This window comes from Petaurus breviceps, unplaced genomic scaffold (genome assembly GCF_028583685.1).
Source record: "Petaurus breviceps papuanus isolate PSGF00001 unplaced genomic scaffold, PetGlider_PUasm1.0 428, whole genome shotgun sequence".
Lineage (NCBI taxonomy): Eukaryota > Metazoa > Chordata > Mammalia > Diprotodontia > Petauridae > Petaurus > Petaurus breviceps.
In genome coordinates this window covers 1,848,688-1,873,963 of record NW_027186331.1, presented here as the reverse complement: position 1 = coordinate 1,873,963, position 25,276 = coordinate 1,848,688, and the positions used below count along the sequence as shown (strand labels likewise).

General features: G+C 54.6%; 1 protein-coding gene across 4 annotated transcripts in view; it reads left to right on the top strand.

The window, feature by feature from the left end:
• TXNRD2 (thioredoxin reductase 2) overlaps window positions 1-25,276 on the top strand; it is a 93,943-nt gene that overhangs the window by 28,048 nt on the left and 40,619 nt on the right. For all 4 annotated transcript variants that reach the window (XM_069100846.1, XM_069100845.1, XM_069100844.1 and 1 more), the window contains 4 exons: window positions 1,796-1,866; window positions 15,688-15,707; window positions 17,231-17,322; window positions 24,970-25,144. In XM_069100846.1, coding sequence (XP_068956947.1) covers window positions 1,796-1,866; window positions 15,688-15,707; window positions 17,231-17,322; window positions 24,970-25,144 — 358 coding nt within the window. The remainder of the gene's footprint in view (window positions 1-1,795; window positions 1,867-15,687; window positions 15,708-17,230; window positions 17,323-24,969; window positions 25,145-25,276) is intronic.

Below are 25,276 nucleotides of genomic sequence, written 5' to 3'. Positions count from 1 at the left end.
TGTCTTCCTCCTGTTCCATGCTTTGATCCTTTCTGTCCCCATAATAGGAATCTAATGTTGGATTCTTTTGTTTGCTTTGCTTCCTTTGCCTGGTCATGTTTCCCCTCAATTACTTGACTTTTGGGCTTTTTGTCACAGCAGGACTCTGCTACCAGATAGGGGAGCTTCGTACCAAATGCTGGGGTTTTCTCAGCTGCTGGGGGTATTAGTTGGGTTCCCTCTCTGAAGCCTCCATACACTCTGGCAAGCTGGTCACACACCCTAGGACCTCCACCCTAGACCACAGTCCAGATCCAAGCAGGTTAAAGAAAGAGCGATTACCCCTCAGACTGGTCGCTTGGTCCCCCTATACTCTGCAGGCCAGGAGCTGAAGCTGCCACGTGGTGGCGGCTGTGCTGTAGCCCTCAGCGGCTTCTCGCCCTGGGGGCAAAAGCCGACGCACTCCCAACTACTGGGTCCCAAAGTCCACACTGCACTGACCCCTCACTTTGTCCTTTGCATCTATGTGCTGATAATTCTGGATCACCACAGCTGCTGGTGATCTGGAGTCCCTTTGGCCATGGCTAGTCAGGCCTGCCCTGGGGCTAAAACCTCAGCATGGTGCTGGGCTCGGCTCCCAGAGCGCTGCACTGGCTGATTACTGCTGGGCTGTCCTCAGTGGGAGGTTAGCTTCTCTGTGTCATTTTGGGGGTTCTGCAGCTCCAGAGTTTGTTCAGAGTCCCCTTTTGCATGGATTGGAGGTGGTGGGAGCCGGAGCCACTCGGAGGTCCTATTTCTACTCCGCCATCTTGACTCCGCCCCTGCATATGGTATCTTTAAAAGCTTCCTAAACAAAAGGATTCTGACAAATACCTATAAATTTCAAGCAATCCATGCTGTCTACCCATTCTCCTCTGGATCCTTCATCACTGATTCTCACCATCCAAGACACCAAAGATTCTCCCACTCTTCACCGGCCTGCCTGCCCAGTCCAGAAGAAATAGGAGGCCAGAGAGAGAGAGAGAGAGAGAGAGAGAGAGAGAGAGAGACCCCGAATGGAAGATTCAACAGTGAGGGACAGAAAATCCTGCAAAGCCAGGTGGCCTGCGTGCCCGGTCCAGCCTTCCTGGGGCAGCTCTCATGGAGTAGCCGGGCTTGGATAATGGGCTTCCCCCTTGCCTATCTTCCGGGCTTTGTGTGTGTGGGGAGACTGTTGCTGAATTAACCCTCCCTCTCTCCCTGTCCTCTCTCTCTTCTCTTTCCTTATCTCTCCCTCCCCTTTCTTTTTCTCTCTCTGTATTTCTATCTCTGTCTCTGGGTATCTACATCTCTCTCCCTGTCTGGAATCCCCATAAGCCAGGGTCCCAAACCAAGAGGAGCCTGCACACAGGCTCACCCACATGCATCCCCACCCACCCTGGAAGAGGCCCACATGCCTTGGGAAGATGCCTATGTGTCCTGGGAAGGCATCTACATGCCCTGGAAGGGGCCCACACACTCTGGGACGGTGCCCCGTGCCCTGGGAAGCCGTGCTGTTTAGGGCCCTGAGGGAGATGTAGAAGGGACAATGGATGGAATTTTGGAAGACCTCTGGCCCTTCCCCTAGGGGTGTCTAATATGCAGGAAATGCCCAAAATGGAGGTAGATGGACACCTCCCTGCCAAGAAACAGGAAGCCCGGCTTCCCTCTGCTTGGTATTTCTGTTCAGCTAGGGCTCAGTCAGCAAATGGGGACTGCTCTGGGCCAGGCCCTGTGTCTGAGAAAGTGAAAAACCCCAGTGGTGGGATCCTCATGGGGGTTCTTTGATTCCTGGCAGGTGGAAGGGGCCATGGAGTATGGGATCACCAGTGATGACCTGTTCTGGCTGAAGGACTCTCCGGGAAAAACGTAAGTGAGCCTGGTGAGACGGGTGACTGCAGTCACATGGGTGGGCATGGTGGGTCTGTGTTTGGCCACCTACTGCAGGGAAATGACTCTTCACTGCTTGCAAAACGTGACCTCCAGGATTAGTTCGATTGTTTGCTTTTTCTGTGATGTGGGAAAAACACTGTGGGCAGCAGATGTTGGGAAAACATCTTGGGTTTCCCTTGTGGAAGCCATGATGCTCGTGGAGGAGACGGGGCTCCCTGCACAGACGCTTGGGAAACATCGGGGACGTTTTTAACCATTCTTTTCTTCATTAGAATGTTCTGTTGTCAAACAACCAATGTGAGCATTTCCATAGAATAGACAGCAGGCCTAGGCATGGCCATGGGACTCTGCCAGAGGACACTTAGCCTGGTCATACCAAAAAGAGGGGGAGAGATGGAGACACCCAGAGACAGAGACAGAGACAGAAATACAGAGAGCGAGAAGGAGAAAGGGGAGGGAGAGATAAGGAAAGAGAGGAGACAGAGGACAGGGAGAGAGGGAGGGTTAATTCAGCAACAGTCTCCCCACACACACAAAGCCCGGAAGATAGGCAAGGGGGAAGCCCATTCTCTCCCTTCATCTGTCTCTGTTTCTGTCTTTGTCTCTTTCCCTCTCTGTCTCTGCCTCTCTGCCTCTGTCTGTCTCTCCATTCCTGAGCCTGTCCCTGTCTCTCTGTCTCTCCCACTCCAGTGTGCGTTAAATGCTGAAATTGATTTTAAAGGCCAGGATGATTTGGGGAGCAGTGGCCTCTGGCCTGGTATTTCACAAGGAATCCACCAGAGGGCAGCAAATGCTCATTGTTGATTGAAATGAGCCCAGTGTTGATCCTGTGAGGATCCATGGGGCCGGACCATCCTCCGAGCTCCCTAAAGTGGCCACTGGGGGGGCGGTGCTCACCTGGCATCCAGCCCCTGGTGTCTAGCTGGGGCCTTGCATCAGGCCTACTGAAGGGCCAGGCGTTGCTGCCACCCCCTCTCCTGGGGTGACCCCTCCCCAAGGCCCAGTAAAGATGGTAGAGCCCCCCCAACCCCCCGCGTGACCCCTGTGCCCCTGACCACCCTCCTATTCCCCGCTGGGCCAAGAAGAGGGAGGGCTGGTTGGGGTCTGGGGTGGGGAGTGGGCACGTGCTCCCTGCTTCTCGCCATGTCCTGCTTTGTGTCCTGGTGGGGAATCTGAACCAGGGTGGCCCTGGGGGGAGGGAGAGGTGGGGGCGGTTGGGGCTTCTCCCCCAACACAGAGGGACAGTGGGGGCTGGCAGCAGGGCTCGGGCCAATGAAGGGCAGCGGGGGTCAGCGGCAGGACACAGGCCGGCGAGGGGCAGCAGGGCCATTGGCAGGACTTGGGCCCAGCAAGGGGCAGAGGGGGCCACTGGAAGGGCTTGGGCCTGGCAAGAGGAAGAGGGGGCCGCCGGCAGGGCCCAGGCCCAACGAGGGACAGTGGGGCTCTGGTGGAGGGCAGGGGTCCAGGCAGGGATTCAGCCTGTTGCTGGGCCTGAGGACTGCTGCATTTGTTCTCCATATCCTCCCCCCCCGCCCTGTCACCCACAGGCCTGGCTCTTAGCTGTGACGGCAAGAGCTTTGTTTAAGTGAAAGGGGAAGCAGCTGGAAATCCGTCAGAACATCCATTTCAAGCCAGTGAGCATTGATGAAGTGTGGGCTGTGTTCTGGGGCCTGGGCTAAGACCCAGGGACACCTGGGCCAGGCAGCGTCTGCCCTCAAGGAACTTCCGTACACTTGAGAGCAAGAGAGTTCTATGATGCCCCTTCCTCGCTTTGTCCTGGAGGTGGGGGTCCACAGGATACCGCGTAAAGATCAAGGGACGTTAAAGGGCAGAGCACAACCCCCATGCTTCACAGAAGGGGAAACTGAGGCAGGAGGCTATGTACAGGGTCGCACAGCTTTGTGGTGGAGACAGGATTTGACCCCAGGCCTTTCAGCCTCCAGGCCCAGCACTATCCACTGCACTGTTTGGCCTCAGGAAAAAGCCTGAGGAAAACTGGAGTCGAATGTGCAGGAGGAAGGGGCAGCCCGCAGGTCCCCAGGCAGAGTTGGAGGCCTCTCCTGGGGGACCTGCCAGAGGGTGAGGGGCTATCAGGGGCTGGCCCAAAGCAGGGCCATCCCAGCTCTGCAGAGCAGGGAGTGAATTCTCAGGCGTGTTCAGTGCCTTTCCCTGGAGTCCACATCCCCACCTGTCCCTGCTCCTAGAGGGCATCCTTCTCAGGTTCACAGGTCAGAGCTGCTGGGGCCACCCTGGAGGGCAGGAACAGTCAGAAAAAGCGGATTCGAGTCTTTCCGCAGACATGTACTAGCTGTGTGACCCTGGCAAAGTCACTTCCCTGCTCTCCCCCTTAGCGTTCTCTTCTGCAAAATGGGGTTGTACTACAGCCTCCCAAGGTTAATTTCAGGATCAGATGAGATAATGCTTGTACAGCGTGCAGTCAGCCAGCAGACGCTTAGTCAGTGCCTGTTATCATGGCAGGAGCTCAGGAGCCTCAGCCCAGCATTGAACTTTCCCTTCACTTATCTGAGGCTACCCAGGGCCAAGCCCAGGGCCCGTGTGTGAGGTGCCAGGGATCCAAGGGCCAAGGATGGAGCCGCCTCAGTCCCTGCTCTCAGGGAGCTTATGGTCTTGGGCTGGAGGAACATTAGTCAGTCTTTGGTGACCTGGAGGCCTGCTCCCATTCTGGAATGCTGTGTGACATCAGCAAGGCCTGGGCCCCTCTGCAGCCCTCTCCCTCGAAGCCTGCCTGAGTGACCATCTCCCCGTGTTTTTGCCGCATCGACCAGTCCGTTCCCTTCTCCTGGGGCTGCCTCACCCCCTGCAGTGGCCTCCAGCAGCTGTGCTGGGCTTCCCCAGAGCCCTCTAGGCCGGCATGGAGCAGACAGCGGGCACTTAGGAAGAGATAGAAGAAAGAGGAGGAGGTGGACGCTGAAAGGCCGGCAGGGCCAGAGGCCCAGGGCCCCTGCTGTGCCCTCCAGGGCCATAGCAGACCACCCACCAGAGCAGAGGGTGGCCAAAATCCACCCTGCCTCCTCTGGCCAGGGGGCACAGCCTCCAGCATCTTGTGTGAAGAAAGAAAACACTGGGTGTATTTTCTTCCAAGAAAACTGCGTCCCGCGATCGCACCCAGGCCTTGTTGGGCGGCCTTTGCCATGTTATTGCCCTGAGGGTTTGCAGTGCATCAGTCGCCTGTTTGTCCTGACCATGATTTATGGGAGGAAATGGACTCTCTCTTTTTAACTCAGAGCTGCCCAAAAGAGCTCCCCAGTGCGAGGGTTCTGGGAAAATGCTGCTTTGTCCAGCGGCTGGTAATGCAAGTTGTAACACAGTGTAATATGGGAGTCAGTGTTTACATGTTACATTCCTAAGCTTTAGTCAAAATAAGCCTGTAGGAGCTACAGTAGCATTTCTGTATTTTATCAGCCTGGGCTGGATCTGGGCCAGCTGGGGGCTCTGGGCTGGTGGGCCCCTGGCCCGCCATGGGCCAGCTGGATGGGTGGCCAGCCTGCCTGGGGCCACATTCCCCTCAGGGGCCTGGCCCACTTGTGATCAATGTGAAGGGCCCTGCATCTAGCGCTGAGACAGAAGCACGTCTCTGTTGTGTCTACCTGCTTCAAGAAAGGCGTCCCGCATTCCTCCTAGTGAATAAGAAGGGCAGAGGAAGTGCTGGTTGGGGCTGGAGGACTTGGGGGGCCTCAGTTTCCCTGCCTGTTGGCCACTGAGCCCCCTTAGGCCCTAGATCTGGGACCCTCTGGACACACGAGCTTGGTGACCTTGGACAAGTCACCAGACAGACCGTCTCTGGGGCCTCCGTCTCCATCTCCTCATCTGCAGCGAAGGAGTTAGAACAGGTGGTCCCTGACCTTTCTTCCATTTCTCTCCATGAATCTGTGCACCTGCGAATGGAAATGGAGCCTGTCCTCTCGCTGCAGCATTGCCATGAGCGTGTCTGGAAAGACAACCCGCTGGCCTCTTCCTGTTTGCCAATAGCTGATAGATAGATTGGCTTTCCCAGCTGGGGCAGGAAGTGCCTCTCATTCCCTTCCAGAGGATGCTGGGGGAGTTGGTGTAATCGGGGCTCAGGGCCAGGACTGGGATTGTACTGCCTGCTATAAGTGCTAACTGGGCTGTGGCCTCTTGGCGAGGCCCGGGGACCGCCCCTGCTCATGGCCCCATCCCCAGGGAGCTGACAGGGCTCAAGAGGGAGAAGCGCCCCTTAGCAGCACCCAGCTCTGGAGTCACTGTCCACAAGGTCAGCTTTCTGGTCATCCACGAGCCGCCAGTGGTTTCCAGCCACGCTCTGCAGACCACATGAGCCGCCTGAGCTGGGCTTTGCTGCAGCATGCCCAGTGACTCTTGGGACAGAGCAGCTCTTGAGGACACACCCATTGTAGCCAGAGGGGCCTTTTGGTTAGTGGGGTCACACCAGACCCCCTTGGGGATCTGGATCAGCAGAGGTCAGGGAAGAGGGAGGGAGAGTCTCGGGGGAATCAAGGCCAGCGAACCCGGAGAGAAGCCATGTCTGTCCTTCTGGCACTTCTGAGTCTAGAGGAGAAAGAAGCCACGTGCCCCTTCCTGGACAAGCATCATTGGCCTTGGGGTCCCTGCCAACCCTGAGAGCCTGTGAGTGCAGGAAACTAATCCACCAGCTTTCCTTAAATTCCCCGTGTGCCCAGGGCTGGCAATAAAGGACGGAAAAAAGGTTCCTTGCCCTCTACCAGCTTCCATTCTTTCACAGTGGGAAGACATACTGTGTACTCCATGATGAGCACATAAGGAAACCTCGCAGAGCCCTCTGCTGCATCTGGAGCAGAGGCTTAGGGCCTAGTGTCTGGATGTAGGCCTCACTCTTTCCCCTACCCTGGACTGTAAGAGCAGAGATTAGGGGATTGCGTGCCCCCCATAACTGTCTACAGTTATCCATCAGAGTGCTGTGTATGCAGTCGGTGCTCTATAAGTGCTGAATGGACAAGTGAAGTCTGCATTTGCCTGAGATCGCATGGCCCTAGGCCCACCAGCTTAAGGGGACCTTTGAGATCACGTGGTCTGACCCCCCCATTCCACAGAGGGGCCCTAGGTCCACACCTGGCTCATGGCTGATGCTCTAAGAGGTTCACACCCTTGATTATGGCTGTCCTGGAGAGGCCAGTCATCTGCTTTCTGTGCTCGGTTCCCTGGCCCATACGCTGAGCTGACGGTGGGGCCGGAGCTGTAACAAGGGTGCAGCAGATGAGGCTCTTGCCTCGGGCGCACAGAGCTGAGGCAGAGGCACGACTCATAGCCTACCTCAGGTACCAGTCCCAGCTCTGACAGAGATGCTGCCTTTGCCACGTGGCCCCTGAGGGACTCCTGAGACTGGGGGAGCCTTCTCTGAAGAAGGGACCTGGTGGGCACTCTAGGGCCCCACTTACAGAGTGGAGGGGGCCCCCGGGTGAGCTTCTCTGTGCCATCTATGAACCATAAGCTGCTGGGCACCTCCCTAGCTCACCAGAACTTCACATACAAAGGACTGCAGATGCCTGATGGGAGCCTCGCTTAACCAGAAGACAAGGAGGCAGGGGGGATGAGGAGGGTTCAAGAGGTAGGCCCAGGCCTTGACCCTGGGAGCCAGGAAACCCAACGGGAAGCCCCAGCTGCAGTGTCTGGGCTGGAAGAGTGGCCGTGGCAGGAAGGGAGACAACTGAGGCCGGCGGCGTGGGAGCTGGAGCTCTCAGTCTGGGGGCAGGGGTGTTTTCAAAGCTCCATCATAGTCTAGTCATCCTGGTCACTCATGTGGCATCACCCCTCCCTCCCAGATGCCCAGGGGCCACTGGCCTGGCCGTCAGAGGCCCCATCCCACTGGCCTGGTCGTTGGGGCCCCATCCCGCCACCCCAGCTGTAGGGGGCTCCCACTGCCGCAGTCACTGGGGCCCTGTTCTGCTGCCCCGGCGATCGGGGCCCCATCCTGCTGCCTCTCATTCTGTCTTCCAGACCAGGGTTGGCCCTGTTGATCGTCAGTCCTGTGTGGGCCTCAGGAGGTGGGTCCAGGTCCTGGAAGGCGCTTAAGATTGGGAGTTGCAAGGCCAGGATCCAAATCTTGGTTCTGCCCCCGCCCCCCAGGCCTGGCTGCCTCGATTTCCGCATCTGCAAGGGGAGCAGCCTGGGTGGATGTGCAGCTCCCAGGCCAGGCAGCCCATTTTACAGATGAGGAAGCCAGGCTCACAGAGGCTGCAGCCTGCCCAGCGGCGCCTCCCAACTCGGGATCCTCAGAACGAATGCAGAGAAAGAACGAGACCAGGTGTTTTGTGTGATTGCTCAAGACCACCTGCATTTATTGGGCTCTGACTGTGTGCCTGGCACTGTGCTGAGGGGCACAGCCAGGAGGGAGAGGCCGTCAACTGGGGAATCCCGGGAAGGGCCAATAGTGGCTTCTGCCTGGGCTGGCCAGCCGTGGGTCTCAAGGGTAAAGCCTCCCCCACTGCCAGTTTAGGTGTGTTTGCCTGTAATGGGGGGGGCTGGTTTCTGTGCTGCGTCCGATGTATTTGCCTTTACCTCAGTGTAGACCCCGCATCGCTGACCCTGGTATCCACAGTTTGGCCTAAGGTTGTCTGAGGCTTCAAAGAGAAGAAGGGGCTTCCTGACCCCGCTGCGCTCACTGGGGATCGCTCCGAGGGGCGCCTAGCGTCTAAGAGCTGATGGGTCACAGAGGTCATTGAGGCAGGCCTTCAGTGCTCAGGTGTGGAAGCTGAGGCCCAGATCAGGGCTTGGCCCAGTGTCATATCACACAGGGAGCTGAGCTGGGCTTTGGCCCTATGGCCAGAGATGGTGTTAAGACTGCCAGTGCCGAGTGAGCCGTACTCGGTGTCGCCTGAGATGATCAAGCTCTTTCCAAACGAACACCAGTCACCTACATGTACTTCCCTGGGGTTTAGAATTATGCAAGTTCCCCTGTCTGAGCTGCCACCCCTCTGTGGTATTAGGGCGTGGACCCCACGTCAGCAAGGCCAGGGCCAGATCCTGCAGGAGACAGGAGACCCTGGCCAAGTCATTTGACTTGTGTGTGCCTCAGATTGCCCCTCTGTTAAGTGGGGATAAGAGCACTTGCCTCACCAGGAGACTGGGGAGACCGAATGAGATGGTACGTGCAGGCCTGGAGCCCCTGCAGACGCGAGCCATGGGGCTGGAGGTCTGACCCCGGCCCAGCATGGTGCACGCACGCACACACACACACACGTGTGCCATCCTCCTGTTCACATGTGCCCAGACACACAGGCTCCTCTTCCTGATGTGCATGCGTGCACACACACGCATACACACTCACACTCCTTCCCAATGCACACACGTGTGTACAATCTTCTTGTTCACATGCCTGGACACAGACACTCCTCTTCCTGATGTGTGTGCGCGCACAAACACACACACAGGCACACACATCCTCTTCCTGATTTGCACGCGCACACACACACACACACACACTCACCCCACTCCGTGGTGTGCTTCCCATCCTGCCGCGTGGACCAGCAGGAAGGATGTCGCAGATGGGGGCTGTCCTGCCCGGTGCTCAGGGCTGGGCGGTCCCCTTGGCTCCGTCCCTCTGAGAAGTTCCCAGGCTCCCTGTGGGCTTCCAGAAGGGCCAGGTGTGTTTTGATCCCGCTGGGTGGGTTTTACGTTGGCTGTTAGAAGTGTGTTTGTGATGGAAGAAAACTCATCCTGCTGCCTCAGCTCTGGGTCAGGCCGGACTGCGGGTCGTCCAATAATGACAGAGATACTGTGATTATCTTCTCTTTTGCTTTTCTTTCAATGTCCTTCCTTAAGGCAGGAGGGGAAAGAATATCAAATGTGTCTTGGGAAGAGTCACAGCTGTTTGCTTAAGGCTGTTGTTTGCTATCAGTTTTATGGAATCATTTTTCCACTCAGCACACACATTAGCTCGTACGACCCTGCTTTTGTCCCCGACCACACTGAGATTACATTTATCTGGTCAAACACTGGAAGCCGGTCCAGCCTTGGCTAATCTGAGTCGGGCCTAGAGCCCTCTGGAAAAACATCCGCTGTTCCCACCTTCTGCGTGCACTAAATGAATCTCTCTTTTTGGAGGAGGTCGTTATCATCTGTGGAAGGCTGCTTGAAAAAAGGGCGCCAGCACAGATGCCCTCAGGGCATGCCCAGGGATGCTTGTCGTTGAAAGTCCTGACATGGCTCCAGCGGCAGGAGGTGTGAGGGGTCAGCCAGCTGGTTCTCCCCACCTCGGACAAGATGTGCCCAGCCAGTTAATGGTTCCTTGTCACTGGTGGGATGCCCAACAGCTCGGGTCCAATACTAAGCTTACCACCAGACTAGTCTTTGGGGCTGCCCAAGCCTGGTTCCTCCCTGTGCTCAGAATGTAAACCGCCCACCCCCCGCAAGTGTCTGTGGTAGCTAGGCCATGGGAGGGGGTGCCTGCCTGGTGCCTAGCACAGTCCCTTCCACCTGGGGATAACTGAGCAGCTCAATGGGATTATGTGGATGCCAGGCTGAAGGGCGTCCTCCTCCTCCTTACCCAGAGAAGGGGTTTAGTTAGTTTGTGCCCACCCTGCAGAGAAAGCGCTAGATTGGAGAAGGGTCTAGGGTCAAGTCTGGAGTGAGAGCTGCCAGCCCTGTTGGGGCAGGGGAGCCTGCCTCTCACCCCTTCATCTCATTGATGAGAGTGGCGCTGTGCCAGGCCAACACCATTCACTTTGGGGACTGTGCTGGGGCTGCTCCTTGTCTACCTTGAGAGTGTCTGGAAGCTTTCATTTTCTTTTCCTGCTCCCAGGAAGAAGGTTGTTCCTGTCCTCCACAGTGCTGGCACATAATAGGTACTTTATAAAATATATTGATTGATTGATTTTTTTCTGGAGGTAATTTATGGATTATTTCATTTAGTGCTTTATTCTCTCTTTTCAGAGGTTCTGGGCAGTTTTCTTGCATTATTTTTTGCATTGTGGTGCTCAGGCCTTTGGACATGTGTTCATCTGAGAGACCTATAATCCTTTGTTTCCTGGTTTTGAGATCAATATGTTTGCTTGAACAAAGATCATGTTTTCGTTAAATGACATTGTTTTTTACTTCTCTTCTTCCAGATTGTTCTTTGTTTCTACGTCTTTGTATTTTCAAGCACTTGTCCTTTCTTGTCTCTTTGGTAAAGTTTGCCACTGTGGTTTCCAGTTTTTCTCTTCTGAGAAACATTTCTAATTATTGGGCCATAAATTCTGTTTTCACAGTTCTTATTCCCTTTTACACCGTTCAGAAACATCCACTGTGACTCCGCACTCTCTTGGGAATTGGGTCCTCTGCCTCATCAGACATTGAGTCTTTTTCTTTTTTCCCCTGTCATTTATTCATAAATATCTGGACTTACCTAACTGATCTGCATATCCCTTTCTGTTATTAAAATTTTTCCTGTTGGTTTGTCTGTTTCTGCTCAAGAGTCTGAGTTTTCTTCCACCTAAAATCTTTGGTTATTTCAGTCTTTGTTCCTTATATCCCCTTATTACTCACTTTCTGACTTTTCCCTTTGATGGCAGTTTCCTGGGGGCTAGATCTCAGCTGCCTCCCACACAGACAAATTTCACCCTACCCTGGACCGTTCCTTAGTTCTGTAGCTGAGGCCTGGGGAAGCACAGAGCAGGCAGTTAGGGAGGGGGCAGCTTGTTCAGCCCTGCCAGAGCTTGGAGATAGCTGGGGGACATGCAATGGGGCTAGCAAAGGAGCCTTTTCTGCAATTACGAGTTCACCAGCTTCATCTTGACAGAGTTCTTGGTGTTGTAGGTTGTGGGGACAGCTGAAATGTCTTCACCTCTCATACATCATTCTTATTTTGGAGAGGTCTGAGAGATCATGAGGATTGGAGGATGCCCCATTTCATGGGTCACATCATATTGACTGAGTGCTGATGGTCCTCAAATCTCCCCATTGTGTCCCACAGTAGGAATGGGCCAACCAGGTGGCCTCAGAGGAGTCAGAACAGCCTGAGCCTCCGGTGTGGTCAGCAGAGTAGAATTAGCTGCTGCCAAGTTGGAGTCAGGGGAGGACTGAGACCCTTCCCAGATTACGTTCTTTTGTGGTCATAGCAGGGCCTGCAGATGTGCCCTTTGCAGTCACGCTTTGTGTCTCCACGTGAGATCTGTTGGGATGTTGGAGCAGCATCTGCCTTAGAGCTGGGCCTTATCCGAACACTGCTGGACACAGGGCACTGACCTGGGTGGAGTGCATGAAAGGAGGTCTGTAGTGCAGTTCAGCGCCTTATAGGGAGCTCTGGTCCATCAGCAGGAGGCCTGGTTGGAATCCTGCCTCTGACCTTGGACAAGCTGTCACCATAGATAAATCCCTTTGCCTCTGACCCTCAGCTTCCTCATCTGTGATAGGGCGATCAGAGCTCATGCACTGCCTGCCCACTTCTTGGGAGTTGAGCTGAGAGAAAAGGGTGATTCCCTCCATAAATGCACAGCCTGGCGGGGCGAGGCCATCGATGGAGCATTCCCCCAGGCCTGCTTCCTAGGCTGCCACCCCCACCTGCTCTTTTTTCAGCCTGATGCAGCCCTGAAGCTCTTGTCTGCACAGGTACTCAGGTGCCGGTCCTCCCCCCAAGACGCTGAAGCCTTCTCCATCTAGTCTCATGCCTTCCCATTGCCTTGGGGGTGCCTTCTGAGCTTGTGGGGCAATGGAATCCTCGACCATGTCTATAGGTTCAGTTCTAGGCCTCCCTGTTCAGGAAGGATGTCAGCTGGAGAGCACCCGAGGAGGCCAGAGAGAAGGGTCAGGGGTCCAGGGTCCAGCAGCTGTGAAGTGTTGGAAGTCCAGGCTGGCATCTGGGTGGGAGATTAGCTTTACTCTGGTCCCTGAAGGTGAGGCCAGGAGTGGTGGGTGGACACGGCTGAGGTAGATGAAGGTCTGAGGTCAGGTCTGTGGCCTTCTTGGTGGAGCTGGTGGATTCCTCATCAAGCAGTCCCCATGTGGTATGATTTCAAGGCCTCTTGCCATCCTGGTTTCCCCCCTGTGGATGGGCTCCTGAAATGCAGTGCCCATAGCTGAGCACAGGGCTCTCGACAGGTGTGGTTTGATCCAGAGATCAGAGTTCCCATCGCCTCCCTCATTCTAGGCACCATGCCTTTTGGTCACAGGCTCTGGGGACTGCCATTGTTTCACACTCTTGACTCACTGGACTCCTTGGTCCACCAAGGCCTTCAGATCTTTTTCAGATGAACTGATAGCTCAGCACACCACCCCCATCTTGTACTCTTAAAGTTGATTTTTTGAACCCAAGAGGATTGTCCTTCACAGACTTCATCATCTGCCCCAACCTTCTAGACTGTCAAGAACCTTTCAGATACTGACTCGGCCATCTGTTGCCTTAGCTCTCACTGCTAGCCCGGAGCAGCCTTACGTGTGTTGCCAGTTCCTGGGCTCCTCCGCTGCAGGTGTCCTGCTGTGCTTCTCCTGAACCATTAATGGTGCCTTGGGCTGTGGCCACTCACCTAGTACTAATTGTGTTTCCATCTTGCCCACAAGAAGAGAATGAGCTGCTATATCAATCCTTTGCCGTGATCTAGTCACCATTTTTGTTCTGTCCAGTTCAGACTATTGTCCTTGGTGGAGAACCAGAAGGGAAATAAGGCAGAAATGCTCCCACGTTGCTCTGTTGTCTGCCCCACGTAGCTGGGCTTGCTCTTCCTCCCAGGGAGCCTTGAAAAAGTCCTCTTTGTGGCCCATCACCATCCTCAGCTGCCTCTGCTGACCAGGGCCAGCCTCTGGGGCTGCCCTCAGCCTCAGGGCACGTCCCCGAACTCCCTGGGCAGCCTGGACAGGCAATGAGGGGAGGAGAGGGTCCTCTGGAGGGGGCTTGCATGGTATTGAGCAGCATGGCATCCTCCCAGGCCTTCCCGGTTTCTCCAGGGCAGTCTGGCCGGCCTCCCCTCTGCCTGGTAGGTCTCTCGTTGGCCTTGCTCTGTGCTCCTCTGCCAGTGCCAATCTCCAGACCTTTATCAAGTCCTATAACATGAAGATAAAGGAAAACCTGCCCAGCACATAGTAGGTGCTTAATAAAAGCTGACTAGATTGACTCATTGTTTTATCAGTGGTGGCTTTCTAAACATACAGGTGCATTTTTGTGCAGCTGACTTCCAAGAGGAGGCCAGACTGAGCTTAAAAAAGGGTCATGGTTTTTAAAGAGGTGGACTCTTGTGCAGTAATTTTGTGCACCCGTTTGCCACTCTTCCCCAGGCCCAGAGGGCAGCATCCTTTCCTCCACATCCTGGGATGTCCATTATCCAAAGCCCAGCCCAATCCAGTTGCTGGAAAGCGGCAGGCGGGCCAGGGCCTTCGCCCCACGTCTCTATCCCAGCTCTGCTCTGGAGAAGGGGCTGAATGCCCGCCGCTCCCGCTAGTGCCTCCTCAGTGATTCCAAGGGATAGAGCCCTTTTTGAAATGGAATTACATTGTCAGTAGTGGTAAGGATTAGGGCTGCCACCCCCTTATCCGTTCTGACATCACCTCCTCCTGTTCAAAGGGCAGAGGAGCCCCGGTGCTGGCCCACCCACGTCTGCTGCTGCCTCTGAGTGCTCCTCGTGTGGAGACCACCGTCTGCCCAGTGGCAGCGCAGGTTTGCCACTCCACAGCAACAGGGGATTTAGGCGATTAGAACAAATATTTAAAATTATTTAGCAGCCCAGGTTTACCTTGTTGGTTGCCTTGGTTTCTTGGCACTTGTGTCTGAATTAAAATGGCTTTCCTTCCTCCCTCCCCAAAAGCAAGCTCTTTTGAACCCACTTGATTTTTGCTTCAGGCCTTCCATAATAACAAAATATTTGAGCCCAAGCACAGGCTTTATTGGGGCTGTTTTCTCCTTCCATCTGTGGCCCATATGGGAAATGGAAATGTTTTGTGGGTCCTAATAACAATTGTAATAATGGGGTGAGGATTCCATGGGATGATTCTTCACTGCCCCCCCTCTCCAGTGTGGCTCAGTGGAGAGAGCCTGGGATTTGGAGTGTGAAGCCCCAGGTTCAGATCCTGACTCTTTCACTTCCACACAGGGTACAACTTTGGGCAAGTCCATTGACTGCCCTGGGTCTCAGACCCCTTGTCTATAAAATGAGGGCTCTGGACTGGATGGCTTCCCAAGCCCCTTCCAGCCCTCTTTCTGTGGTCCCACTGTGTGCCCTGGGGAAGCCCCTTCCCCTCTCTGGGCAGGAGATTCCCCACCTGTGAAAGAAGGCTCCGAGGCCCCTTTTAGCTCTCCATCTATGGCCCCACTGTGTGCCCTGGGGAGGCCCTTCCAGGCTTCCATCTGTGATCCTCCTCCTTTTAAATGTATGCCCATCCCCCAGGACACAGGCAGTGAGGCTGGAAATGGCCTATTTGGTCTTTTTCACTTCTCCTAAGTAAGTTTTCCTTAATATGCGAGGGAACCAACTGCTGATATTACTCAAGACCATAACTGGCCATCCCTAAACCTTGGCTGAAGGCCGTTGCAGTGCTTGGAGTCCCATTGGTTCTCACAGATGGGATCCCTGTCAGGGTGGGGCTCACTTGTGTTCGAGGCCCAGCCGGCTGTGTGTGGACAGACTCCTCACCAGAAGGTTGACCTCCAGCTGGGCAGTGGCCCGTCCTGCACCCGCTGGGTCAGGCTCTAGGAGAAGGGAGCCCTGTGGCTTGGGACCATCCCAGATGAAGAAGGCAATAGAGCTTGGCATGTGCCTCCCCTCCCTGTGCAGCCCCAGAGGCCCCGTGGGCAGGACAGTGCTGGCTGGGCTTTGGCGAGGTCACCACTGAGGTCAGCTCTTTTCATTTCCTTTACAGGTTGGTGGTTGGAGCCAGCTGTATCCTTTGGCCAGTGTGGAGGCGACTTAGGGGATGAGGGCCGTTCTTGTTGTTGGTGAGCGCGCGTGTGTGTGTGTACACGTGTGTGTATGTGTGTGGGGGTGTATGTGTGTGCACAGGAGGGTGTGCATGTGTATGCATATATGTGTGTGTGTGCGTGCACGTGTATATGAATGCACATTGCAGGTGGGGGGTGGTCTATCCAGAAAGCCTGCTCCCCTTCCCCATCTCGGGATATAGCCTTACTGTCCCAGGAGAGTGATCCCCGGCCCTCGGCCCTGTGTGCAGGCACCCAGCAGTGTGGGTGCATTGGGGACGGAATGAGTGTGTCTCAGATTGGCGGATAAATGTTGGGAGGACCTGGAGCATGACCCTCTGGCCCTCCCCTCCCCCCTCCTCTTCCTTGAGGGTCCATGCCCAGTCCCAGGAGCAGAGATTTCAGGCAGGAAGGGCTCTTGCGAGCCATCATCTTACAGGTGCCCAGGGAGGAGGCAGGCCTTGCCCAGGGTTACCCAGGCATCAGGAGGCAGTGCTGGGGCTCTCACCCACTTGTCCTTAGTTCATATCCACCACATAGGCCGTGCAGAGCCCACAAAGACTGGCATGGGTCAATTAGAAGCTGGGAGAGAAGTATGAGGGCCATGTGGCTCCCTTGGGTTAGGGGAGAGCTGGGGAGGGGGCTTAGTTAATGATGCCTTAAATAGACCATGAGCTGGGCCTCCTGAGAGGCCCTAGCAGCTGGACTCCGTCTCCTCGAAGGGCATCCACAAAGAGCCTGGGCTTACATTTCAGCAGAAAGGATTTAGGTGAAATAGAAGGAAGGCCTTGAGTTGCAGTGAGCGTTGCCAGATGCCTCAGATCCTGGTGGAGCCTGGAGGCTCGTTTCCCCGGAGAGTGCTAGGAAAGGGCTCTTGTGGGGGAGGGGCTACTTAGCCATGGACCCCTGGAAGCAGCCCCCAGCCTCCTCCCAGGACAAGGGGCAGCCCGGGGAGTTAGTTCCACGGATTCCAGAAAGTGGATGGGCTGCTGGAAAGGACCAAAGACATTGTCCCAGAGTAGAAGGGAAGGCCCTGCTCCAGCAGGCGTCCCGGAGTCCGGCTGGCTGCTTGTCGAGGGGTCCCAGCAGGGATCCCTGTTCAGAGGGATGCTAAGAGGCCTGACAGGCCTGACAAGCCGTGAGTCTGCGGGATGGTGCTTTGGGCAGGAAAAAGGCTCCCTGGGGGGCTGGCAGGGAGGTGATGCACAGCATTGGACCTGGAGTCAGAAAGGTCTGAGTTCAAATCCTGCCTCAGACACATAGCTTACTGTGTGACCCTGGCAAGTCCCTCCACCCCTCCCAGCCTCAGTTAACTCACCTGTAAAATGGGAATATCAATAGCGCCTGCCTCCCTGGCTTGTACTTGTGGGGATCCAGGGTGCTCTGCACGCCTCCAGGGGCCGGGTAAGCACTGGCTGCTGTGGTTGCTTTTCTTCCCCAACCTCTGGATGCGACGGCTCTTTCCTTGAATCACTACCTGCCCAGATGTGTCCTTGGAGTGCGCAGGATTCCTCACAGGTTTTGGCCTGGACACCACGGTCATGATGAGAAGCGTCCCGCTGCGGGGCTTTGACCAGGTAGATGCTGACGCGCTCATGGCTCCCCCTTGCCTCGCGCTGCTTGGCTTCCTCGTGGGTGGGTGGGCACCCCAGGGCCCCATGAAGTCAGGATCCTTCCCTCAGGCTTATCGTCTGCTGCCAATTCTGGAAACCTGCCCCCCCAGATTGAATGGGGGATCCCTTCACCATGGGATGCACATCTACCTGGGAGACCCAGGGGAGGTGCAGTGTGTGAGGGTGTGGGCAGACATGGTCATCCCTGGAGGTGCCACCAGACTGTGTCTGAGGAAACAGTGCTGTCTGGCAGGGTTGGCTCTGTCACTGATGAGATTGTGAGTAGAGGATGTCTTATTGTAGGTGGAGGCAGGAAGTACTGAGTTCAAATCCTGCCTCAGACACTCCCAGCTATGTATCATTTAGCAAGCCCTTCCCATCTCTGGGCCTCAGTTTCCTTACCTGTAAAATGAGGGGCTGTGGCTCTGGCCACTAAGTTGCCCAAGATCTGTGACTGTGTGATCCTGACCAGGTGTGTGTACATATGAATGTGTGGTGTTATTGAGAATACAGGCCTTGCCCTTGAGGGTGATTTCACACTGACAGGAAGGGAAGAGGCAAACCTTGGAGGGAGTGCAGTTCAAAGGCACCTCGACTTCTCCACCAGCCAGGTCAGGGGAGTGTAACCTCTGCAGACTGGTGCAATGTAGACTCACATGAGTTTTTACGGCCCAGGCCCGTCCCCACAACTGGCCCCATGCAGCAGGGACCGCCATAACCACAGCACCCCAGTCACTGGGGGAAACTGAGGTCTACAGTGGGGAGGCAGAGACTGGCCAAGCTGAGCTCACTGCCAGGTCCTCCAGCTGCCCATATGTGGCTATCTCAGGGGAACCTTAGCAAGATGCAAAGGAGCCGGAAGGAGCCTTCCACGCAGTCCAGTCCACCAGTCAGCACTGAGTGCCACTCAGGTGTGTCAGCACCTACCATACTCTGTGCTGCGCACCAGAGTCCAAAGAGAGGCAGACGCTACCCTGCCCTCCAGGTGCTTCCAGTCTGATGGGGGAGACATGATACCCCGAACAGGAGGAAATCAGAGGCCAGGCTTGGGTGGGGGCTGGGACCATACAGGAGCCAGGAGTCAGAGAGGAGGAGGGAGAGGCATTCTAGGCCTGTGGACAGCCAGGACAGGCACACACATGGGAGGAGGCTTCTTACCTACTGGGCAGGCAGAAGGGCTCAGGTCATGATGGGCTTTCAGTGCCAGGCCAAGGATAAAGGGAACAGGGTAAATGATGTGCTTTAGAAAGGTCAGTGTAACAGCCGAGTAAAGTATGGCCTGTGGGGGGAGAGGCTCAAGGCAGGGAGACCCCCCAGAGGGCCCTAATGATAGTCCAGGGGTGGCGTGATGAGGAAGCTGCAAGACAGGAGATGAGAGGATATGCCTGTGAAACATGAAGCCCACAAGGGCAGTTTTTGACCAGATTGTGTGTGTGGGATGAGGGTGAGTGAGGAACTAAAAATGATGTCAAGGTTGTGAACCTGGGAGACCAAATTAGGGCACCTTCCCACTGTGAGGGAAGTAGGGAGGACAGGCGGGATGGGGGGAAGAATGAGGACTTCCATTTCGGCCACGCTGAGCTGGAGCTGCCTCTGGGACATCGAATTTGACACATCTACAATGTTATTTGTGACATGTGGCTGTAGCTCAGGACAGACTAGAATCAGAGATAGAGATTTAAGAATCATCCACATAGATCTGGGAATTAAACCCAGGGTAGCTGACAGGATCACCTAGCAAAGTAACAGAGGAAGAAGAAAAGAGGGCCCAGGAGGGAACCTGGAGGGACACGTATGGTGAGAGGGTAGGACCTGGGAAAGGGTCCAGCAAAGGAGAGAGAGGGAGCCGAGGTCAGAGAGAGGGGAGGAGAACCAGGAGAGAGAGAGTGTGAGTGTCCTGAAACCCTGAGAAAAGACAGTGCTAAGGAGAGTGACCGACAGTGTCCAAGACAGAGAGGTCAAGGAGAAGGAAGACAGAAAAGGCCATTGGATTTGGCAGCTAAAAAATCATTGCTCACTTTGGAGAGAGCCATTTCAGGGGAATGATAAGGTTGAAAGCCAGACTCCAGAAGGTTTAGGAGAGAGACAGAGAGAGAAGAGGAGAGGGAGAAAGAGGCAGGGAGGGGGAGGGATTGAGAGAGAGAGAGAAGGGAAAGTGGAAGCACCCAACACATAATGTTCTCAAGGGGTTTGGCCATAAAGAGGAGAGATTGAAACCAACGGCTTAGTGGAGATGGACAAACCAAGGGAGCATTGTTTGAAGATGGGGAAGACAGAGCTGTAGCATTTATTAAGCACCTGCTGTGTACCAGACAGTACAAGGCAGACTTTAAAAAGCCTTAAAACAGATAAACACGGAGTGGGGGAGGAATAGATACCCACACAATGTCAGCAGATGAGGCTTTTTTATTTTTTACATTTTTATTTTCAGTTTCAAATCCCTTATTTCCTCCACCCTGCACCCATTGAGAAGGAAAACAATATGATACCCACCATACAAACATTTTCACATTAGCCATGTGGCAGAAGAAAAGCAAGGGAAAAATAAAATAGGCGGTTGGTTTTGTCCCCGGAGTCCATTAGGTCTCTCCCTAGGAGTGGATAGCATGTTTCAAATCAAAGGTCCTGTGTAACTGTCACAGATCATTGTCTCCATCTTTCCCAGTTGAGTCTTGTTACAATGTTGCTGTTACTGTGTACAATGTTCTCCTGATTCTGCTTATTTCCCTTTGCATCAGTTCATGTAAGTTTTCCTCGGTCTTTCTGAAACCATCCCCATCTGCATTTCTTTTTTTTTTTTTTTAAAGCAATCAGGGTTAAGTAACTTGCTCAAGGTTACACGGCCAGGTGTTTCTGGGTGGGTGCTGAGTGTCTAGAGTCCGGATTTGATCCAGGTCATCCCAACACTGGAGCCAGTGCTCTTATTCGCTGAGCCACCTGGCCGCCCCTAAGCAATTGGGGTTAAGTAACTTGCTCAAGGTTACACAGCCAGGTGTTTCTGGGTGTGGTGCTGAGTGTCTGAGCCCGGATTTGATCCCTAGGTCATCCCGACACTGGGGCCAGTGCTCTTACTCGCTGTGCTACCTGGTCGCTCCCCCCTCCGCATTTCTTCCAGCACAGTCATATACCACAACTCGTTCAGCCGTTCCGTATGTCATGGACATCCCCTCAATTTCCAGTTCTTTGCCACTTCCAAGAGCTGCTATAGATATTTTGGTACACATTGGTCCATTTCCTTTCCCTAATCTCTTTGGGATATGGACCTCGCAGTGCTATGTGTGCATGGTTTGATAGCCCTTTGGGCCTAGTTCCAGATTGTTCTCCAGGAAGGCTGGGCCAGTTCACAGCTTTAGGAGACTTTTAAGGGCACTTGAAATCCTCTCCAGACTTGCAGTGAGTTCAAGATTGCAGTGAATTTTAATCAGTGGTTCACTGCAGCTGAGCCAGTGAGCCCTTGGAGGTTTGTGGAATGTGTTTTTCTCCCCCTTTAGAGTATGAGCCCTTTGGGGGCAAGGACCAATGTTTTTACCTTTCTTTGTGTATGTCAGGGATCCAGGAGCTTGGCACGGAGTAGGTGCTAAAAAATGCTTGTTGCCTGACTGAGTTACTGATGGTCGCAAAGGAGGTGTGATATCAGGAGAACAGAAGTCTCTGGGGTGTCTTCCTTCTCTCCATATTTCATTTATGCAGAATTCCCTCTGAGTGATTGGGCACCACTTCAGTACTGTCTTCCCAACCCAAGGCCAGCCCCTGTGCTCCTGCCCACCAGGGCCAAGAAACCAAGCCCCAGGCTTCTGCCTGAGCCCTGCATCCTGAGCTAGGCAATATTTGAGGGGCCCTCTATTCCCCAGATCCCAGAAGCCATGGATCTACCTTCAGGGTGGCTGCTGAGCCTGGGAGGCCAAGAAAATCAGGTTGTGGGTTGGGCTGGGAGGAGCCCTAGATCCGGTTTCAGAGAGGGCTTGTCCTGAGATTTGCTTTACAGTGGTGCCAGCCCCCCATTGTGGGCTCAGGTGAGCCAAGAACACCCTTCCTTAGTTCTGTGTGGGTGGCTTGGTGCAGAGAGCCTGTCTGTGAGTAGGAAGCACACTCTGTGAGAGCGGGCATCACTGACTAGATCCGTCAGAAGGACATGGAGGCCCTGACAGGCCGTGGCTTCACTTTGGATGCGTGAATTAGCAGTGCCTCCTCCCCAAAATGTGCATGGTGCTTCTGTAGCAAAGCGTTCCTGGCATCTCCAACAAAAACACCTGCCAGGTGTCCTGACAACAGGAAGCTTGTGCTAATTAGCCTGGGTAAAGAATCTGCTTTAAAAAAAAAACCCATAACACTTCAAAGGAAATGTATTAAAAATCCATCTATCCATCAGTAAAGCTGCATTTCCGTGGTGCTTCCTATGGTGCCAGGCCTCAGGTGAAGCCCTGGGGATACTGAGAAAGCAGAAGATGGCCTCCGTCCTCGAGAGGCTCCAAGTCTAACTGGGGAGTCGTGTCAAGAACTAGGTGCCATGCCCACGGTGCAGACAGAAGGCCATCCCTAAAGGATTGTCAGCGGCCCGTGCCTGCATTTCTGTTCATTCATACAGGCAGAGGAGAGGGACAGAACCAGGGGGATTCCATTGGAAGAGGGGATTCCTAGGTGAAGTACTTTGAAGTCTGAGAAGAGACGGGATCTGTCCAGGCTTTCATCACCAGGAGAAGTCTGAGGTGGGCACTGAGCCTGGCGCTAACTACCAGGTCACACTGCCTCTCACTTCTTGGCCCCACCTTTTGAGATAGCCCAGTTTCTGAGCGTGATTGTGATGACCCCTCACCATCATGGTTAGAGAAGCCAGAATCAGGGAACCCTTGCCAAGGCCTAAGCAGGATCCCCCATTAGGAATTCCTCAACAAGGTCCCCCCCACCAGGGCCCTGGCTTTTCCCATAAGACGTCCAGTGAGGGAGAGCCCCTTCCACTTTTCGAGCATCAGAGCTAGAAGGGTTGTCAGAGGCCCTGAGAGATGAGTCTTGCAGGAGGTTAAGTTACTGAGTCAGTGGCCGAACTGGAAGGACTTTCTGTTCCCCCTTCCCCCCTGCCCCACCCACTGCCTCAGTGAAGCATCTTGTCCAATTGCATCTCCTTTGCCTAGACTCTCCCTCAGCACCATGTGCCCCACAATACCACAGATCCTTTGGCTCTAGGTGGGGATTCCTCTCTTCCCCTACTCCTACCCCCCATCCCAGCATATGTCCAACCTCAGGGCCTCAGTGGAGGATCTGGGGGAACTTCTATGGCTGAACTTTCGTGATCCTGCAGCCAGGAAGGGATGGGCCCCTCGGACCAGCCTCAGGTTGGTCTTCTGTCCCTGGGCCCTTGCTTGGAGTCAGTCTGACCAGAGTTAGTGTTGTATGGGCAGAACCATCAGGACCCAGGGTCCCCTTCCAAGCCATGAGGAAGCATCTATCACTGAGGATGTTGCTGAAGGAGGCTGTGGCAGAGAAGCTACGGGCACCAGGCATGTGGCCTGAGGTCGTGGGTCTGGAGCTGGAAGGAACCAGCATCTGGCTCAGCCCCTTCCTGTTACTGAGTCCCAGTGAGAGGCGGTGGCTGATCCAGGGCCACACAGGGATCAAGCCCTCCTCGTCTCCTGCTCCCACACTCCTGTGTCCCCTCCTCAGCCTGAGAGCTGAGAGCTCAGTCAGAGCAGCGCCCTCCCTGTGGCACTCTGAGGGCCCCCACGACCTCGCTGCCTCCTCTCAGGCCATCTCAGCCCATCCCAGCTCTTCACATTCTCTGGGTCCATGGTTTCAAGTTGGAGAAGCCTCAGAGGCCAGAGAGGGAAAGTGGGCCCACGGTCAGGATTTGAATCCATGTCCTTCTGACTCCTGATCCAAGGCGCTCTGAGCAAGGCAGTAGTCTCATGGCTGTGATCGATCCCTTTTTTGGGGGAATCTCAGAACTGCCCAGGCGGTAGGCAGAGGAAGGCAGTGGGCTTCATGAGGGAAACCCAACGACCCTTCATCACAGCAGCACACAGATTTTTTTTGTGTGTTATCTCAGTAGATCCTTACAGTAATCCGAGGAGCTTGAGGCCATTTTTCCCATTTCACAGGTAAGGAAACTGAGGCAGAGAGAATGGCAGCGACTTGCCCTGCGTCACCCAGCTAGTGAGTCTCTGAGGCAAAATTTGAACTCAGGCCTTCCTGACTCCACACTTACCATTCTATCTACTTAGCATCCCAAAGCGCTGTTCCCTCTGTTGGGCCCCACAGCCTCTCAGAGATGTGATGGGATGACCGTGGGACCTTCACAGGATGGGCTTTTGAACAAGGAGCCTTTGGGCCAGCCCAGGTTCTCCTCGGCTCCTCAGGGCTGTCCGGCTGCACTCTAGCTCTGTCATTTTGTTCTTAAATGGGGCCAGGAGGTCGGAGGTGAGTTTTGTTGCTTCCTTGGAGAACCTGATGGTCACTGCTTGTGGCCATTAGGTTTCCTAAATTCTGGAAGAAGTGAATTCTAATAGTTGCAGGTTTTACATGAGGCTAAATGGAGACATCTGCTCGTTTTCTCCCCCAAGGGAAGAGTTGTGGGCCGGGAACGCCCCAGGCCAGGTCCCTGTGGCCATACATATGGTACGAACCGAGCTGGATGATCAAGCCCTCTCCTGTGTGCCTGCACAGTGTCCCATGGAAGGAGCCCACAGACAGATGTTTGTCTCCTTCCTGCTGGAGTCACATGGATTAGGGCTGGCTGCTGCTGCTCTTCTGTGGACAGCCAGGCTTGTTTCTGTGGGTCTGTGTGTGTGTGTGTGTGTGCCCATGCGTACAGGGAAGTCAGAGGACAGGTTCCTACGATTCCTGATGCTGTCTCAGGCTTTCTGGGGGAATTGTGACTTTTGGGTTGGCGTCAAAAGCTCCTTATTGAGCCCAGCCCAGACCCATCAGCCAGGCATATCAGTGTAGATGACAGGATCCATTGATCACTAATATAACCAGACACCCCCCAAATGCTGGAGCTGGAAGGGAAAGGCTGTAAACTTCATGGAATCCCAACCCACTTGTTTACAGATAGAGAAACCGAGGGCCAGGGAGTTGTCGAAGGTTCTCTAGCTAGTAAATGGCAGAGCCCAGATTTGATCCCAGGCCCTCTGGCTCTCCTGGCCTCGGAGCAGTGCCCTTTCTTCCACACCTTCCTCGGAGCCTTCGGTCAGGAAATGACGTAAAGGAGCATCAGGGCGCCAAGACAAGACCGTGTATCGTGGCTAAGATGAGGAGTCCACGTCACTGCCCACCCCAACTTTGGCTAGCACCCGCTGGGTCTCCATGCTTTATGACTCCCTCTGGCCCATTTCTCCATTCCCCTGGGATCTCCTTCTCAAGGGAAGCTATCCTGGGAGCTCAGTAGGCTCAGGCCCCATGACTGCCAGCTGGCAGGACCTTCATGGGGCGCACCCAGGGGGAACAAGACACAACGTTTTTCTCTGCTTTCCTGTTTGTATACCATTAGGGACCCCCAGAGCGCTCGCGCTTCCCTCACTGATGCAGGCTCAGGATGGTGCTTGGCTGAGGCTGCTCTGGAAGGTAGCAGTGTGTGTGCAAACTCCCATGGCAGTGTTGGTGGCTTTTTCTTTCCAGCAAATGGCCCTGTTGGTGACCGACTACATGGAGTCCCATGGCACAAAGTTTTTGAAGCATTGCACGATGAAAAAATTGGAAAAACTTAAGAATAATCGCCTGCAAGTCACCTGGAACAACCACGACACTAATACAGAAGAGATGAGTGTCTTTGACACCGTCCTGTGGGCTGTAGGTAAGTGTGAGGCATCTAGACCCACCAGCACACGTCCCGTGGGCCGTAGGCGAGTGTGAGGCGTCTAGACCCGCCAGCACACGTCCCGTGGGCCGTAGGCGAGTGTGAGGCGTCTAGACCCGCCAGCACACG